Source organism: Phaethon aethereus, assembly GCF_964289735.1.
Source record: "Phaethon aethereus genome assembly, chromosome: 9".
Classification (NCBI taxonomy): Eukaryota; Metazoa; Chordata; class Aves; order Phaethontiformes; family Phaethontidae; genus Phaethon; species Phaethon aethereus.
The window spans coordinates 29179931-29197830 of record NC_138585.1 but is presented as its reverse complement, the minus strand read 5'-3'; the positions used below and the strand labels follow the sequence as shown (position 1 = coordinate 29197830).

Genomic DNA, 17900 nt, shown 5'->3' with positions numbered 1-17900 from the left:
TATAAGGTCAATTTCTGACCTCAGTTGGGCAAATATCCTATCAAGGCCTAATATTTGCATTAAACTAATTAGCAGACTAAAATAACTCTGTTTTGAGAGGCAACTTGGTAATTCTGGTTTTTTTGCTTGTACATAGTACCAGAGATCATTAAATCAAGAGAATATAACAGTTTATTTCGAATCCTAAAATTATTTTTCCTGTTTTTGTATTTCATATTTTCATTTGTAGGAATTAAATAACCTAACTGCATATGTCTGAAGAGTTCACGTGCTTCTCTCCTACTTGATTACATCAGAGTTCCCTTAGACAAAGCCAAATCACTCAAGTTTTGCCAAAATGAGATCTGGCCCAATCTCAGAATCAAAAGGCTGAAATTACTCCATACATCATGTTGATCCCATGAAGGTAAAAACCAATTCTGACTTGCACAAAAGTTAAGGAAGTTCTCTGGATTTATAACATCATCATTAAAACAGCATTTGAACTAGAGATTCCAGTCAAAGGAGCAATCAGACAGACCTCTAATGCTGCCAATCACAGCTTACAAATTTAGTTTTGACGTGTACATTCCAATCTCAGAACTTCCTAAGCATCTCTAAAATGAGTTACAAATGTGAGCTATAGTTGAATTTCCAGCAATTAAACTTTGGTATTGTAATCACAGCTTTCCTGTCTGTTAGGAACTCTTTAAAATAGTAGATACATGCATTCATTCCAGATAAAAGTCATCAGTAGTAATACATCTCGACACTGTCTTGCACATTGTTCTTAACAAAGGGACGCTGCCAAGGGGAGGAGTTCAGGCACTAGGTCCCAGATGAATAACCACTGGAGACAGGGAGCAAAACAAATCCCATGAAGTGCAGCTTAAACGCTCCAAAAGCCATTTGCTTTTCTAAATGTCTCTTTCTAATGCATGACACCAAAAGCTGCAAGGATGCACCGTTTTTCTGACGGACGAAGGAAAGCTACCTCGATGTGAGCCCCAGCTTGCAGGGCATGCATCGTGCCATGAGTAGTTGTGGTCGTGACTGTGGAACAAGAGCGCAGAACTGTCGTACAAAGGTGTTCGTGTTCTCCACATTTTCATCAGAACTTCACTGAGTAACTGCCTCATCCATTGTCCATCTCCTCTCCCATTTCTACTTGCGTAGAGGCGGAAAAGTATCTTTATTATGAATTCTGTACAGCACCAAGCACAACATCAATATAAAATAATAGCAATCTCTACAGCATTAACACAAATGGCTTTCAGGGAAAGGCTATATTTGGAAATCATTTGAGCACTTCAACTGTCTTAATATTACCTCTTTTGTCATTTTCAGAAAAAAAAAGTAGTTTCATAGTATTAACATTACTTTTTTTCTCCTGTTGTCCTGCTGAACATGCTCAGTAACATAAAACCAATTGTGTGTTAAATCAAGCTTCTCCACCAACAGAAACCAGTAGGAAAATATCTGAACATGTCAAGTAAATAAAACATTGAAAGTAATTAGCCTTCTTTCCCCTCAAGCAGGATTTACTGGCAATTATGTGCTGGTATGGCAAATGTTCTCTGCAACATTTTAAAAAACACACTGTGATGAAGATAACAGCAGCAACAGTTTCACAAATCTGTTCAGAGCAAACACCACACTCTCTATATGCTGTTTACCTTCTGGAACAGAATCAGAGCCTGACCACGAAGCACTGTACACACACTGAGAAAACATTAAAACCTTAGTCTTCGTTTGAAATATGAGGCTGTACCACCTAAAAACAAATTGGTGGAAAGTAATACTTGAAAAATTCTTTTTACAGAATATGTGTACACAGCTCAACACGTGGATCGATACGCAGCTGATATTCCCACTCACCAACATAAGAGCTACGCGAGGCAGTTTGCCCGTCTTTCCAGAAACCCCTTTTATCAGAAATAAATCACACTTACGTTTTTTTCCACACATGCACACGCAGAAAAATGCTTCAGATAACATTGCTGTAAGTGTGTGTTCATTAGCCTGCTTTCCATCCCCCACTTCTGCGGTTTGGTATTTAATTACAGGGTGGAGTGGTCCCCAGGCTACTTATGTTTCTTCCAGCCTCAGCCAGAAAATTTCTGCAGGAACCAACATGCAGGAGTGAGGTTGCTTCGAGTCATAGCTGGTTCCCAGTCAACAAGGTCAGCGCACTTCACTGAAAGTCCCATCACTGCTTTTGTTCAGTAATTCTTGAAAATGTTTAAATACAACAAATTGCATTTTAACTTCAACAGATCATGAAGGCTTTAACAGGACCTAACTTGGCTATTTGCTCTTACTTTCTTTCTCAATTTTCTTTTGCTAGTGACTATAATCAAATCTTGACCATTGAGCTGGAAAGAACTGGCGGGGTTTTTGTTTTTGTTTTGTTTTTTTACAGACAGGCCTTGAATATAGGAAAATGTAACACTGTATGCCTGGTGTGACCAAACAGGATTTTCAAGCACATCATCTTGATTGAACCCTGCATATCACTGCACACAGTTTTAAATGCTGCTTTCCATAAACAATCTTAGGTTTCTGAAGAAAAATCTATTTTCATCTGAAAAATACTACACCACTTGCAAAAAATTATAATTCATATGGGATTATTTTATAGCTAAGTATTAGTCCCAAAAGCATTGAGGTATAAAGAAATACATTACAGGTACAAATGCATTTTTCCAATTAATTTTTATAGAAATGAGAAAGGTTCTGTTACATAAATAAAACTGGGGAAACAAAACAAAGTTACTTAATAAACTACATACACAATGAAAATTTTATTTTATATTAAAAAAAAGATGTTGTTAATCAGAGTATCACTGTTGACAGGATTTGGAAAAATTGAAAGACACTTTGAGTTTGTACCCGTAACTTTTTTTTAGTAAAGGACTTGCATTTTTGGCCTGAGCAACAAGAATCCGCCAGCTTAGAAAACTGTCTCTATGTCAGAAACGTGTGACAGGAAGGTGAAATCACATGAGCTCATTTTGATATTAGTCAAAAACCAAACAGCAGACAAAGATTATGTTATGTAATTTTTAGCCAGAGGTATCTGAAAACACCTGCTGGCCAAGCCCTCGCAAGAATTTATGTAAAATATTTATTTACAAATTATCTGTTACAGTGCTCCTATCAGTCAGATGCTGCTTCTCTATCCTATTGAGAAAAATATATGCAAAGTGCAGAGCGACAAGATCTTCTCATTCAGGCGATAAACCAGGTTAATAAAAACCTCCTAATTTGGACCCTGGTACATGTCCACCCAGTATTTCATACATATACAGTAATATTATATACATATACAGTAATATACGGAATGGCAAAGAAACAAAACGTGTTTCCGTGCTTTGCTAGTAACTCGGAGTGTGACAAGAGGCAAAAATCACAAGTCTGTGCAGGGTAGTTCAAAGACTGGGGTCCTGAGTAATCCTTTGGGAGATGCCAAAGCCGCAAGGCAAAGAAATCACTACAGAATCGTGTAAATTACGCATTTATTCATTTTTTTCTAAACAGCAAACATTCTCTCTCTTTCCCCTGTGTCCCATCATGCATTGTCTATACGCCACTTACTACGGCTGAATGCACACACCCAGGGTTGGAATGAACTCAAGACACTACTCTCCTGACCGAGAAGGCTGCAGTAAACGAGTACGTGGTCTCCTGCAGCCCTGGCAGTTTAACTCCCTCAGCATTCGCAGGGAGAGGCTTCATCAACGTTTTATTTCCTTAGTAAACATTTTGTCACTGCATATTAGCGGATCAATACAGTGCCACTTAATCTGCAATGAATCTGAAGCCGAGATAACAATCCATCAAAATAAGGCAGTGTTGCCTTACCGCGCATTACAATTATTACGTATTTTCAGGCCTATTAAACTGCTTCGGATCAAATTCCAAGTGTCATAAATAAACCATTCTGGTCAAAACTACCGGCCAGAAGGGATAGGTAGTTCTGTTACCGCTCTTCCCAAAATCTGTCACTAAAATAAGGAAGCCTCCTCCCGCGTCCCCAAAGATACGGATGCTATAAATACAACACACACCACTAGTGCCGCAGCGGGGCATTCCGCTTGTGAAAAGCCGCCCAGGACACGACCGCGGCGCTTCCGCGGGCAGAGGCGGGAGCGCAGAGCCGGGCGCCCGGCTTCCGCGGTTCCCCCCTCCGCGCCTTCTTCACCTCCACCGGGCCACAGCCACACAACGCCCTGTTCCCACGTTCCGCAACGCTCCCTGGAACCACTGCTAGCAAACTTATCTTTAAAAAATTAGTTTCTGCGTCTCGGACGCGTGGCCAGGCAGGAGGAAAGGCGGAGCCGACAGTTCACAGGCGGGGTGTCTGCCTCCGCCTCTGGAAGCGGCTCTGCAGCCCGCGCCCGGCGCCTCGATCGTCTTCCTCTTCCCACCGGTGAGGTGGGCAGGAGCTTCCTCCCCGGCTTTCGCATCCGCCGCAGACTTGGGAAGTCCCGGTGCCCCCCCCCATGGCGCTGCCCCCCCCCTCCGCCGCCCTCACCTCACGGCGCTGCCCCCCCCCCTCCGCCGCCCTCACCTCACGGCGCTGCCCCCCCCCCTCCGCCGCCCTCACCTCACGGCGCTGCCCCCCCCCCCTCCGCCGCCCTCACCTCACGGCGCTGCCCCCCCCCCTCCGCCGCCCTCACCTCACGGCGCAGCTGGCGGCCGGCCGGCCCGCCCGGCGCCTCCCCCCCCTTCCCGCGCTCCTGTGCGCTGGCCCCAGCTGGCCGCTGGGCAACTTGGCCCACGACATCCTGCCCCCCCCGCTGCGGACCGGGCCACGGCACCAACCCTCCGACCCGGACTGCAGCCACCGCCGGGCGCTGCAGCTCCAGCCGCCCCACTCACTTGAGGAAGTACCGCTGTCCCGTGTGCGTGAGCGCCATCTCCCAGCCGGGCGGCAGCGGCAGTTCGTCCGTCACGTCGTAGGAGCGCTGGCGGAGGTGCGCGTGCTGCTGCGCCGCGCCCGAGCCCACGAGTGAGGCGGGCGAGGAGTGGGAGCGGACGTGCTGCGCGGCGGCGGGCCGCGGCGGGGGGCCGCCCGAGTCCGTGCTCGACTGCCGCGAGTGCGAGCCCGAGTCGGGCTCCTTGAAGAAGGACTCGGGCAGGATCTTCTTCCTCCAGGAGCTGGGCTTGGGATTCATGACCGCGTTGAAAAGCGCCTCCAGCTCTGTGTCCAGGTCCTGCGTGACGTGGATCACCTGCTGCCCCGGCGGCGGAGGCGCCGGAGCGGGGTTCATTTTCTAGCCGTCGACCCCGACGGCGGGCGCAGACGTCCCGGCGGGCTGGCAGGCGCCGGGGCCGGCCCCGCTGCAGGCCGCCGCCGAAGACGTGCCCTTCGGAGCCGGGCAGGCGGCCCTCCGGGATCAGCGCCGCTCTGCCGAAGCGGGCGGGCGGCGCGGGGAGTGCCTCTGCTGCCCCGCCAGCAGTGGCAGTGTCCCGGGCGGGGGGGCGGCCAGCGGAGGGGCGGGCGGGTCAGCCCCCGGGCAGCGCGGCGCCCTCCCCCGGGCCGCGCCGGGCAGCGGCGGGACGAGGGCAGCGCCGGCCCCTCCCGCCCGCCCCCCGGCGGCCCGGGCCCGGCCCCCGCCCCGCCCGCAGTTATGCAACTGTTGCGGAGACGTTGGGTCCTCGGCGGGGCCGGGCCGGGGGCGAGCGGCGGGGCCGGGCCGGGCCCGCCGGGGCGGCCCTCAGAGCCCGCCGGGGCTGGGGCCGGGCCCGCCAGCGTCTGTCCTCGCATCCCTCCCGCCCCGCTCGCCGTCCCGCACCGAAGTCGGCGGAGAGCAGGGGAAGGCGGCGCCGTCGACGCCGGGCGGGGCGTTCCGGGTGAGCGCGGCGGCCGCGGCCCCGCTCCCGGCGGGCCCCAGGGCTTCGTGGCCGCGCCGGCTCGTCGGCGGGAGCAGCCGGCCCGGCCCGGCCCGGGCGCAGCAGCTGCACCTGCTGTCACGCAGGGCAGTCGCAAGCGTCGCTTTAGTGCTCAGGGGGGCCTGGGGCGTCTTCTGGCCTGATGCGACTGAGTGTCTGTCAACCTAATGAGCTGCGCTTCAAAGCCGTTATTCCGGAGGTTCACGGGTGCTGCTAATTTCTAGGAGCAAAATTATGTTTAATTTACTTCACGTACAAGCTTCACAGCATAATTCAGTGATGGGGGGAAAAAGGGAGGAAGCATTCATAGTGACGGGGACACTACAACTACTTTGTTGTAGTTTAGGTAAGGTTTAGCCCTTTGCTACCTGAATTCAGTGCAGAGTTGTATCATAACGTTTTCTGGCTTGCTATCCATAGGTGGTATTTCAGGTATAGCTGTGATACAGTCACTTGTCCTCTATTTCATCTATACTAGAAGCCAGAGCTGTCATCAAAATGCATTCCTGAGATTTTCTGTAAAGTAAATGTAATACATACAACTTTTTTGAACCTTGTCTCATTTTTTGGTGCACTTGAACAACTTTTGAATGGTGATGTGACCAGAATTTGCTTAAATTCAGTAGCTGCATTTACAAAGAATAATACTGTTCACTTTCCAACTTCAATGTTGTTTTTTACAATAGGAAGCATACAGTACCTTTGACTACTCACATACAGATACCACACATTGGCTAGACAAACACACAACTTTATTTTAGTAATGCATTTCTTCATTTTATTTCTGCATTTTGGACAGACTCCAGGCTATGCTGATTGACAAGAATACATCCTCCTCAGTAAACAGAATCTACGTTAGAAAAGTCTTGGGTAAGTAATTTTTTTCTGAACTGACTTATTTCTTACTCTTATGCATTTCTTAAGAAGAAGCATGAAGTATTCTGAACTTCATTTGGCTCCTCCAGCTTAGAACTTGGACCTGACTCTTGTCCTGTGATCAGTGTTACATTTAATATTGGTAATGCAGATTCTGAGATTCACAGTTTAAGCTGGTATGTGAACTCCAGATTAGGATCAGCTCGCTCTATGGAACAGATCTTGCTTGTGCATTTCCTGATTTCCTTGCTTCAACAAATATTCCCTGTCATTTATTCTTCCTTACATTTCCTGTTCATGTTTCCATTGGCTGGGCAGATCTCCTCCTTGGTGGTTTGGGGTGGGGGTTTTTTTGTTGCCACATCTGCTGTGTTTCTGGTCAGGAAACCCAGTACTCCTGAGACTTGCTTATGCTTCCCTTCCCTAAGAATTTTCCATGCTATCTTTTGTGCCATTCTTCTACTGCTTCCTTACTGGGTCATTGCTAGCGTTTTTACTAGCTCAGACAGCTGTGCTAATTACAGCACCTGCTCCACGGTTATGCAGATACTACACATCTTTTTTTTTCTGTAATTTCCTTGTTTAAAACCTTTGGATATTAGATGAGTGTGTGTGTGTGTGCGCGCGTGTGCATGTGGTTATGGTACAGATAACGATCTGAACATGAGTGATTTTTCATCCAGCCTTTACAAGGGCTTTTTTGCTTCCTCCAGGCCTTTGTATCCTTGAGTAGAGACACACCCATCTATCTACTACATTCCAGATGACATGCCTGTTCAAGGGAAGGCTCTGATAATCTCATTCATAGTGCCACCTCACCTGCATTAATTAGACCACTTCCATAAGACAGGGTGACACCTCATGAGTAAGTATATGCACATCTGTTCTAAACTTAAGCAGTATTTATTACAGCTAGTCTTCTTCAGCAAGATGTTAATATTTCAGCTGCATTTTTTACTGAATAATATAATTAGCTGCTATTGTACCACTCAGTGTAGGCTAAAGCATCTTTCTCCACTAATCTGGAAGTGATTAAAACTGGAAGAATAAATTTTCATAGTATTGTTGTTATAATTCTTTGTTTAGAAAACAGTAACTTCCTTCTTTGGACACGAAAATAGGATACGACCACCAGCTTTTATAGAAAATGATCCAGTATGTTCAAGTCCATGGAAGACAAAGACACTTCCATCACAATGGGGTTGGATTAAGTGATAAAGGAACCAAACCACAAATGTGACATAGAAAGCCTCCTTATCATTACTTCTTTCTTCTAATTACGAGATCATACATTATAGAAAATAAGACAACATTATTTTATCTCAATTTCACGTGCTGTTCAAATGCTTTTGAATAATACAGACTTGGTTTTTTGTTCAACTGAAGGTTTTATGAAAATACAGTACTTTGAGTATACCCTATTTGTTGTACATTTTCCAGCAACAAATTCAATCTATACTTCAGTGGAAAGCCAAGCAAACAGATAGAAGACATAAGTGCACTTTCAAATGTACCCCTAGATAACGAGTATCTAGTGGTTTAATGAAACAATACCACATGTTGTAATTTTTAATCTAGATCCATCACTGCTTTGTATCAAAGCGCTACATACGTTACATTTTTTCTGAGAAAGCCTACATAGGTGAAGATACGTGTCTGATGTCCATTATAAAACAAAACATTGAGGAGTCCCTGGACAAATCTCATGCTTTCTGGGTAAGTGAGTAACAATTACACAGTGCAGACCAGGAAGAGCGCGCACAGTTCCTGCCTTCCGTTTGGGTACGCACTATGCGAAGAGGCTTTGGTCATTAACTACATCTAGTTGCTTTCATACCTTCGGTGAAGAACAGCCCTATATAAAAAGAAAGCTGCTGTTCCTCCAAAATAAATAATGGAGAACAGAGAATATGATGGAACAGTAAACATGTTACCTGAAGTTTCACTATATAAAGGTATAAATATACATCATATACACACATTTACACTTTCAAAAACTTATAGTTTGTCGTGCAAATTAATAATTTTTATTTGCACTTGTGGCAATTGGGTATTGTTTGATAGACTTTTTTGTATCATACTCTTGCTAATAGTTCTATATTTATCTAATTTTCAAGAAACTTCCTCTGGAAAGGTATACTTCAGTAAATGTATTGTGTTTTTTAACAAAGAGGTCAATGCTTAAGATTCTGTTTTTTATCTGTGTGCATTTCACAGCTATTTGTTTCTCAGGTAGCTAACAGCTTTTAGACTTTACTTGGCATCTCAGAATGCATGCAAAGCATATCCTATGTAGACAGCTGTGGTGTGGTTTATTTAATACAAAGACCTGGTGTATATTACAAAGTTGGACCAAAATAGCTATGTAAGCATACCTCCCCAGCCAACATCTCCAAGCCAGCAAAACCTCTAATGTGGACACAGTCTGCTAGCAAAGAAAAAAAAAAAGAACTTCTGTCAGCTTAGTTTATGTTGTTTTATAAGTTGATGTAATTTTACTGGCAAGGAAGCTATGTGAACATCTATAGTAGATGACTGCTCAGACATTCATTTCAGAAACAGCCGTGCTCACCAAAAAATTGCACCAATGTTTGTGTCTCAGAGGTTCTTCCCCTTACAGCAAAGCCAGGGGAATGGGACGTACAGACACGGCTCATCCACAGCAGTACAAAGTCGGATTACACTTAACACAGTTTGCAACAGGGATGTGGGAGAAGGTCTAGCGTCTGGTTTGCAAACAGCTGAAGCCATGTCAGAAGCCACCCCACTACAGCGGCTTGTTCCAGCTTCTTTACTGAGGTTAGCATGCCTCCTCCCAAGGAGGTAGTGGAACAAAATACATAGGCACACCCTCACCAGTTTGCCTCAGGTAGCTTAAACTGCTGATGAAAATGAGGTTTGCTAACATAGCTGACTTGGCAAATAAATTAAGTATGAAACAAAGTCATTTCATTTGTGGAAATGGTGGTAATGTTTAGAGGACAGAAAAATAGCTAGTCTTGAAGACTTCCAGTTACCTGAGACAGATTTCGAAGATGATTTTTGGCCAAATACTGTGGGATAAACAAGTCCTAAAGTAGTCATGTAAAATAAACTGGGACCTGATGTGTTCTGGTGCTTCAGAATAAAAGCCCAGAATTGCAAAAAGAAAAAAAGAAATTGCTTAATACAGTATGATCTTATTGGCAAGAGTTGTTCTGGAATAGTTATGTCAGCCTGGCTCCCTGCGTGAACACTGTTGTCAATACCAGAATAATTACCCAGCTAACAAGACTAAAATACACAGGAGTAGGTACAGAGGAAAAAATATTCTGGAATAGCTCTGCAAACTTCAGTAGCAGGGTAGCATAGAACCGTGCTGAGAATTGTACCAGCATAAAAAGTACTTTTTCTAATATTGCAGAAAGATACAGTAAGGTACAGTTTTCTTTTTTGTTAATAAAAACTGCATGTACACGGAGATGGTTTTCTGGTGTAGATTTTGTCAGGAAACAAAGCTAATAGTTTAATTACCATCAGATTTGATATTTTGGGAGAGTTTTCAGTTGGAATTCCTATGTCTCACACAGAGGGCATACGACTTGCACGAGCTCTGCAGGGCAATTTGAAAGAGAGCCTAGTTATTCCGACATCCTGCTGCTGCTGCTAGCGTAAAACATACCAGTTGTCACCTAGTAAGTGTATATACATATAAAAATAAATAAAAAGGCAGTGTCATATATTTCTTAACACATCTTGAACACGTTGTGGGTTGTACTTGTAACTCAAGTGCTGTGTATTTCACCTTTTCACTTCTCTGCGGAAGATGACGGCCTACGTGACATGTTTGCGTATTTTTGAATCGCAGGCTCCTCTCCTTCCCCTACTCGGTAGAAGCAACGTTCACGATCAGTATTCCCTGTTTTCATCATGTGTTTTCTTTTTGCCTGGAAAGTCATCCTTGATACTAACTTTTAACCTTCGTGGGAGAACAAGCCGGGATGAGAGACAAATTGTTGTTCTAGGAAGTGTTAAAGCTGACCAGTCTAAAAACAATCATTTCAGTTGTAGTCCTGCCACTGAGCATGTAGGTGACAGCAAAAACAGCCAGCGAAGTAGAGAGCGCAGGACTTCTCCGGCACATCCCTTTCCGCTTCGCTGCTCAGGGAGAAGTCCAGGAGCGGGCGCTGGCGTGCAGACCAGGGAGGGCCCGTGTTCTTCGGGTGGACACAGACAGGCGAACACCTCCGTCCATCAGCCGAGAGACCACGAAGTGTGCTCTGACAGAGGGAAAACGGCACGGTTTTTTCTGATGTCGATACCCGGGAAGAATGGAAGACATAGTAGTTCTTTCCTTCTTGCTTTGGTTTTATGCTTTTCATGAGGAAGATCTGCAATATCGGACCTGATGGAGGTATTAAAGAGTTGAAGAGGTGTGATTATAGGACTTATTCAAAAAGGATGAAAAAGAAAATTTCGTATGGTAAAAACAACCTACATAGGAGTACTCAAAATGCGTGCATCCTTTTCAGGGCATTTGTTGACTGATGTACAAGAGGTATGTGTCATGCTTTCTTGTGAGTTCTTGATTGCACCTACCATGAGACTGTATGCTAGACTTCTTTGTGATGTGAGATTTTACAGCACATCCCTAAATTAGCCACGGTTAGGAGGGAAGTCCCTCAATATTCAGATCACGTGAAGCAGGAAAGATCACAGATTTTTAGAAGTGCCACAACCTCTAGTAATTACAAGATCAAGACAAATGACAAAGTCTCATCTCTTTTATGTAACAAAGTTTCTCGAAAAATCCCGGGTTGGCTGTATTGGGGCTTGAGCTCTTGCTTCTCATTATTTTAGGTCTACTTTGAACAGTTCCGGTTGCCTTCATCCCGGAAAACACCTGCAGCCACCTGCTACCTGGGTGTCTACTGTCCAAGAGGGCTCGGTGGCGGAAGGGAACATCCGAACGCGTCTGTGCACGCTCTGGGCTGGTGCAAAGTTAGCCAACGTGAGTAGACCCGCTTCATCAACACTACCGGCCAAGGCGGCTGCCCCGCGTGTTCACAAAACCCGAAACTGCAAGCCCTAGCAAGAAGTGAGAAGTATTTGGGAAACTTGTGAATGCTTAGATCTTGAAATTAGAAGATGCATTTGGATGTAGAAAAGCATAAACAATGGTGATTTTAAAGGCCACCCATGTAAAATTATTAACCAATTCCTGAAATTCAGAACAAAAATGTTTACAACGGGTTTTGTCTCAGTAATAGTGTAAGTACCAACTAAGGGATTTCTCTAAAATTAGGGCTTACTTAGGGCTTCTGCTAAGCGTAAACCTAACATGACAAATTTTTCTGTTATCTTATGGTAGATCTATGAACGCAGACTGCTCGAAAGGCCTGGTAGTGAAGCTTCCCCACTTCCGCAGTTCTGGCATTTTAAGTACTGTTAGGAACACTAGGAATACCGCTTTGAATGTTCACACGCACGCTATGGAGTAAGATAGCTTCCATACAGTTACATTCAGTTTCAATCTATTTAGTCAAGTTTTCATTTTGCCAAAAAAGTAACACTGACAGAGCAATAGATATGGAAAGGGAAAGAGTAAGATCAGTAGAAGGTTCTGACATATTTAATGATGGGAAAAATGTGTTTAAATGTGTTTTGCATCATATTTGGTTACTATGGCCTATATCTTAGCCTGAATATTATCTACATTTTGGGACAATCAGGATGCAACTATTTAGAGTAGTGTTCCTCTTACAAACTTCATTAATTTGATAGATTGACTGAAGGATTGCCTGTCCTTATGTATTTAGAATAAGTTGTCATAAAGAATCTAGAATAAGTCATAACGCTGATGATCATTGCAATTCCTGAAATGCATTCTAAAATTCTATTACACAATCACAGTAAAAACTGCACTTCCATGCACCTAAGAGCAGTCTGCTCACTGCTTCATCTTCAGCAGAACTACTGGTAATGTTTAAAACCCACCACATTTAAAACAAATCGAAACCCAGAACCTTAAATGAAATAGTAGTGTTTTCTATCGATACAAATAGTCTGATGGGTGAGTGAAATTTCAAATTTCAAGATACAACTGCAGTAATCAAACTGCCACAGTTTATACTTATCTGGAAAATAAAATCAGCAAGAATTTTAAAAAAGAGATTGTGCTATAATATACCTGACCCTGACCACACAGCCAAGCAGAGTAGTCACAGGAGACTTCCTTCCCTTTATTTAGAGAAATAAAAACCAGCCGAGCTTTACTCATGGAGTTTTGCCAGGTTATTCCTAATATTTGACTTCCTTTCCTACACACTATCTATTGTTAGTATTACAAAGTCACAGTATAGGAAACGGGCATTCTTACAAAAACTGGAACTGAAAGAAAATCACCATTCATACCTTTGAGTCCATACATGGACACATTTTATAAACAGCACTAAATTTAAAACAGGTCTAATACATTTAACACTAAATTCAAAAGCTTAGTTCAGTGAGTTTTAAATGAGAATTGTAGGCCTAATCCAAAGTTCAGATACTGATTTTATTTATATATGTGTTTATCTAAACTAACTCCATAGCTATTTAAAACAGTTTTACCCATACTATTCAAGGAACGTCTAATTAATTAGTCAGCTAAAAGGTGAAAAAGTATTTAGTCTAGTACATTAAAAGCTTGCAAGAAAGCATGGCAGGGACAAGCAAAAGTACAAGAAAATAAAGCTTGTAGGAGAGTCTAAATACACTTCAGAGATGAGGAATTGATCAAAACTTGGATCAGAAACCTAAAAAATAGATTTTAGAAAATGGGCAGTGATCATACAGTTCATTCAAAAGGATTTAAAAAAACCCAAAAAACAGAACAGGAGGAAGAAAAGCATTGCTTCTTGAGTTTACTCAGTGCTTGAAAGAATATAAACATTTTACAACACCAAATGTCATCCTGAGTTTTAAGAATTGGGTTATATTATGTTCTTTGCTAAATGGCTTATCAAATTAATTAGCAGATTCAAGAAACAATGTTTTACAGTGGTTGAAAACTGGATGTTTTATTGTTTTCAGTTTAAAATTGATCACGGATTTGGAAAACGGAAGGTGAAATACATTCCAAGCTAAGTCTTGAGACTATGAGCAATTCTTATCAGAAGACAAACACTGCAAATGATTGTGTAGTGGAACTTCTCCCGTGTAGATCATAAAAAACAAACTTTCTGCCCTCTGCTGTTTAGACCAGGAAAAATAAACTGGGATACAAATCTGTTGAGATATAACTAAGGGCTGAGCTAACTCTGCTTTTAAGAAAATAATCTAATTTATGCTTAAACTAGTTGGATTATTATTTCTTCTATGTGCTTGGACTCTGCACTGGCGTGGTTTGCCTGAATTTAGTGGTCTATCAAAAAGGTGCCAGGGAACCATTCGCAAGTTGCTTACCTCAAAAAAACAAAAGTTACTTGACATACACAGGAAGGGCAGTTCTGCAAAACAAACTGGCAGTAAAACAAAACATACAGAAGTTCTACACTGAGGGTAACAGATTATGTTCCATACTTAATAGATTTCTAAAGATAAAATACTAATACACTCAACATCCTCATGGATTATTCAGAACTTAATTTGGATCTGTAAACTGCTTCAAGATTAAAATGCTGCACTGCCTACAAGTCAAGTTTGATTAGTCACTTTGAAAAAAGCTACTTAAGAGCTAAGTTGAAAGTCACTTTTCTCCTGTTACAAAACCAACAATCAGTTCTGCCAGACTTGCAAAAAAAAAAAAAAGTAGATAAATGGCCTCAAATGTAACTTTGCTTTTAGTGGCTAGATACCAGAGCAAATTTTAAAAAGCCTATTGTCCTGGTTTCAGCCAGGATAGAGCTGGTTTTCTTCACAGAAGCCAGTGTGAGACTGTGTTTTGGATGTGGGATGAGAAACTGTTAATAATGTGCTGATGTTTTGGGTTGTTGCTGAGCAGTCAAGGACAGTCCAGCTTCCCATGCTGGCCTGCCAGCGAGCAGGCTGGGGGTGCACGGGAAGCTGCGAGGGGACACAGCTGGGACAGCTGACCCAGACTGGCCAAAGAGATATTCCCTACCATACGACATCATGCCCAGGACATAAACTGGAGCTGGCCGTGGGGCGGAAATCGCTGCTCGGGGACGGGCTGTCGATCACGGGGTGGTGAGCAATCGCTGTGTTGGGCATCACTTGTTCTTGTGCATTCCTTTGTTGGTATTATCGTTGTTTCTTTCTCTCTTTCTGTCCTATTAAACCGTGTTTATCTCAACCCACGAGGTTTTTTTCTAATTCTCTCCCCCGTCCCACTGCGGGAGGGGGAGTGAGTGAGTGGCTGCGTGGTGCTTAGTTGCCGGCTGGGGCTAAACCACGACACCTATTAAAAATAAAATGGGTAAAAAGTAGCAACATTACTTTTTTTTTTTAATAGCTTGTGAATAGTGCTTTGTACTCTCCGTGTCTTGTTCAAGAGTTTCGATAAAGCAATTGCAAATTCATGAGAGGAAACAAGTTATATTAAATATAGCTTTATACATCACCTTTAATTTTGGATAGTTTACATTAAAACTGAAAAATCCAGATCCAGGAGTGAATTCTTACTTTACTGCTATCCATGGGTTGCCAAAGCAGATGCTTTATCACTCTCCAGCTTCAACTGCCCTACAGAACAGCAGCTCTACAAGTACCGCAATTCCAACATTGGCAATGCAAGTCAGACCGATTGCATCAACAGCAGTAAGCGTCACTCCCTCTGCATCCACACTCATCATCATGTTTTAGAATTCTGCACTCCGGTACTTCTGTCGTTGCAGCTGCCAAGCCCTCGGTAGCTGCCGTGTGTGCTACAAAGACTGGGAAAGGGGGAATTTGCAGAGCTATAGAAAGACCTGTTCCAACCTCACAAAGGCAAATCTACCTTTCTTTACCTTAAGCTAAAATCCGTCACTGCCGAGAAGCTGCTTTTCCAGGCTCAGTACTTCTCCCCAGAACAAACCAGAAGGTGCAATTCAAAAGCAACATGCTTGGTGCAAAGGATCTTTCTTCGTACTTACTCTTGAGTCTATTCATGCATCACTGCCAGAGTTTGAGTTTCTCTAAATTTCACCCAGCTTCGAAGTTTAATCTGGACCATCCTTCAATTCAGGTCATTTTTTGCTAGAGGAAACAAGACCATTCAGTGTCGCAGTTTTTACTTCTACACTATCGTAGTCAGCTTCAAAAAAAAGGGAACATGCAGGCTTTCTAGTGACATTTTGTATTCACAAAATCTGCTTTGAAGTGTCCATTTTACTCATGACCATTGAGGGACACCCCCCTTCTCTTCTAGCACATGCTTCAGGACATGACACACATGTAAATTGCCAGCACTTACCATGATGCCAACTAGCTCTACAGCAGCTTGTTTTCTTTTTTAAGAAGTTAAAGAGACAGAAAGGTACCTATGTTCAGATTCATAGGGCAGTAGTGAGATGAGATGCAAAAAGCTTCTAGGACTTGTATCTAAAACTTCTATTTTGCTGCCATGAGCTCTAGCCAGTGGCTACAGTGAGGAGAGATGTAACAAAGAGAAAACACTGGCCTACATATTGGTTGTTCTTGTATTTCACCTGAAAAATGTAGACCAATTACATTAAAAAATACTAATCAGAAATCCCAAGTAGTAACAATTGATCACATTTAACTACATACACTACATACATTAACCACATACTGTATGTGAAAAAAAAAATATCTATGATTCTATGAAAAAAGTCACCACATATGGATGGTAAATGAAACATACTGCTGATTCATATATGGGAGAGGAAATTAAGTTTATTCACACCATCACCACCTTATGTAAAGCAATTTGAGAATAAGCAACTCCATATTCTAGAAAACTGACCTTTTTTTAAGCGGTAATAAGTGTTACTGATTAAAGCACTTCTGCCATGCAGGTTTCATTTGAAACAGTACCTCTCAAAGGCACAAAAATTCAAAATAAGAAATTAATGCATCTGTGAATGTAGGAACCCCATTCATACAGAAATTTATGGTGTTGCTATAAAAGACACTAAATACACAGTTATTGCCAGAATCTGGATGTTAAGGTTCTCTCTTGCCTATTTGTCCTCTCCAATATACTTTAAGGGCTTTATGACACACCCTCACTAGACAGTAAAACATTCATTAGTAACTAGTTAACCTCAGTCACAAAAGCTACAAAATATTGCATTAGAATACAATTGAAAAGTGACTTTTGACATAACCCGTGTTAACATGTTTTTCCTCAAAACAGAAAAGCATCATTTATGTTGCAACACTTAGCTAGTGCTTCCTTTATGAGCACACTATCCAAACAGGGGAACAAAAATTGTTGCCTCACAACATGAAGATCAGATTTAGCAGTTAACACTATTCTTAATCTGCCTCCTAGCCCACCGTTTTACTTTTACAATTTTTCAGATCACCTTTACACACAGAAATAATCACTATGCTAACTTACGTTCAGGCCACTGGGTTTTCTATGGTAACTGCTACCTGCAGAAAGCATGAGACTGCCTAGTAGGGGTTATAGCTAGCTTTGTTGAAATGGAAGCGTTAGCATGATTACACTCTTTCATTACACAAGAAGGGTAGAAAAGCAGTGTAACGCCCAGTCTCTGAGCTGACTGTATCCTTTGGAGGAAGAGGGCAGTAGTTCCACATATACTCTTATACATACAGAAGTCTAGATGGAAGAAACATCCTTGTGAAGTATCATTCCCACCAGTATAGGGGTTTTCAAAAAAAATTCAAAACAGAAGGAAAACCAAGGGGAAAAAAATACTATGTGATAAAGGTAAAAATAAATGTGCAGCTTCATATAATATTGAGACAGCTCCACTTAAAGAAAGCTCTACTGATTTAGTGTTAAAAAAATTCTCAGCATAGCATGCTGAATTTCTACATTTGCAAGTAAAGCAAAACGAATTACTTATCTCAGGCAGGTGTGTAAAGTTAGCACCAAAGGACATTCAGCCTATAATTACTGGCTCAAAATCCTGCCACAGGAAAGCATTTCATCTGATCCAGATGCTTATTTTTTCTCAAAATGTATTTGTGAACATTGTTTTTTAGTTGTTTCACAAACTGCTTAGTACGACAACAGCCACGAATTAATA

The 17900-nt window shown here is 42.7% G+C and overlaps 1 protein-coding gene across 1 annotated transcript in view; it reads right to left on the bottom strand.

Annotated features, from left to right (window-relative positions):
* WWTR1 (WW domain containing transcription regulator 1) overlaps nucleotides 1–5255 on the bottom strand; it is a gene marked incomplete at both ends in the record, with an annotated part of 78173 nt that extends 72918 nt beyond the window's left edge. The window contains one exon of the mRNA XM_082003422.1: nucleotides 4864–5255. Coding sequence (XP_081859548.1) covers nucleotides 4864–5255 — 392 coding nt within the window. The remainder of the gene's footprint in view (nucleotides 1–4863) is intronic.
* Between the last annotated feature and the right edge of the window lie 12645 nt (nucleotides 5256–17900).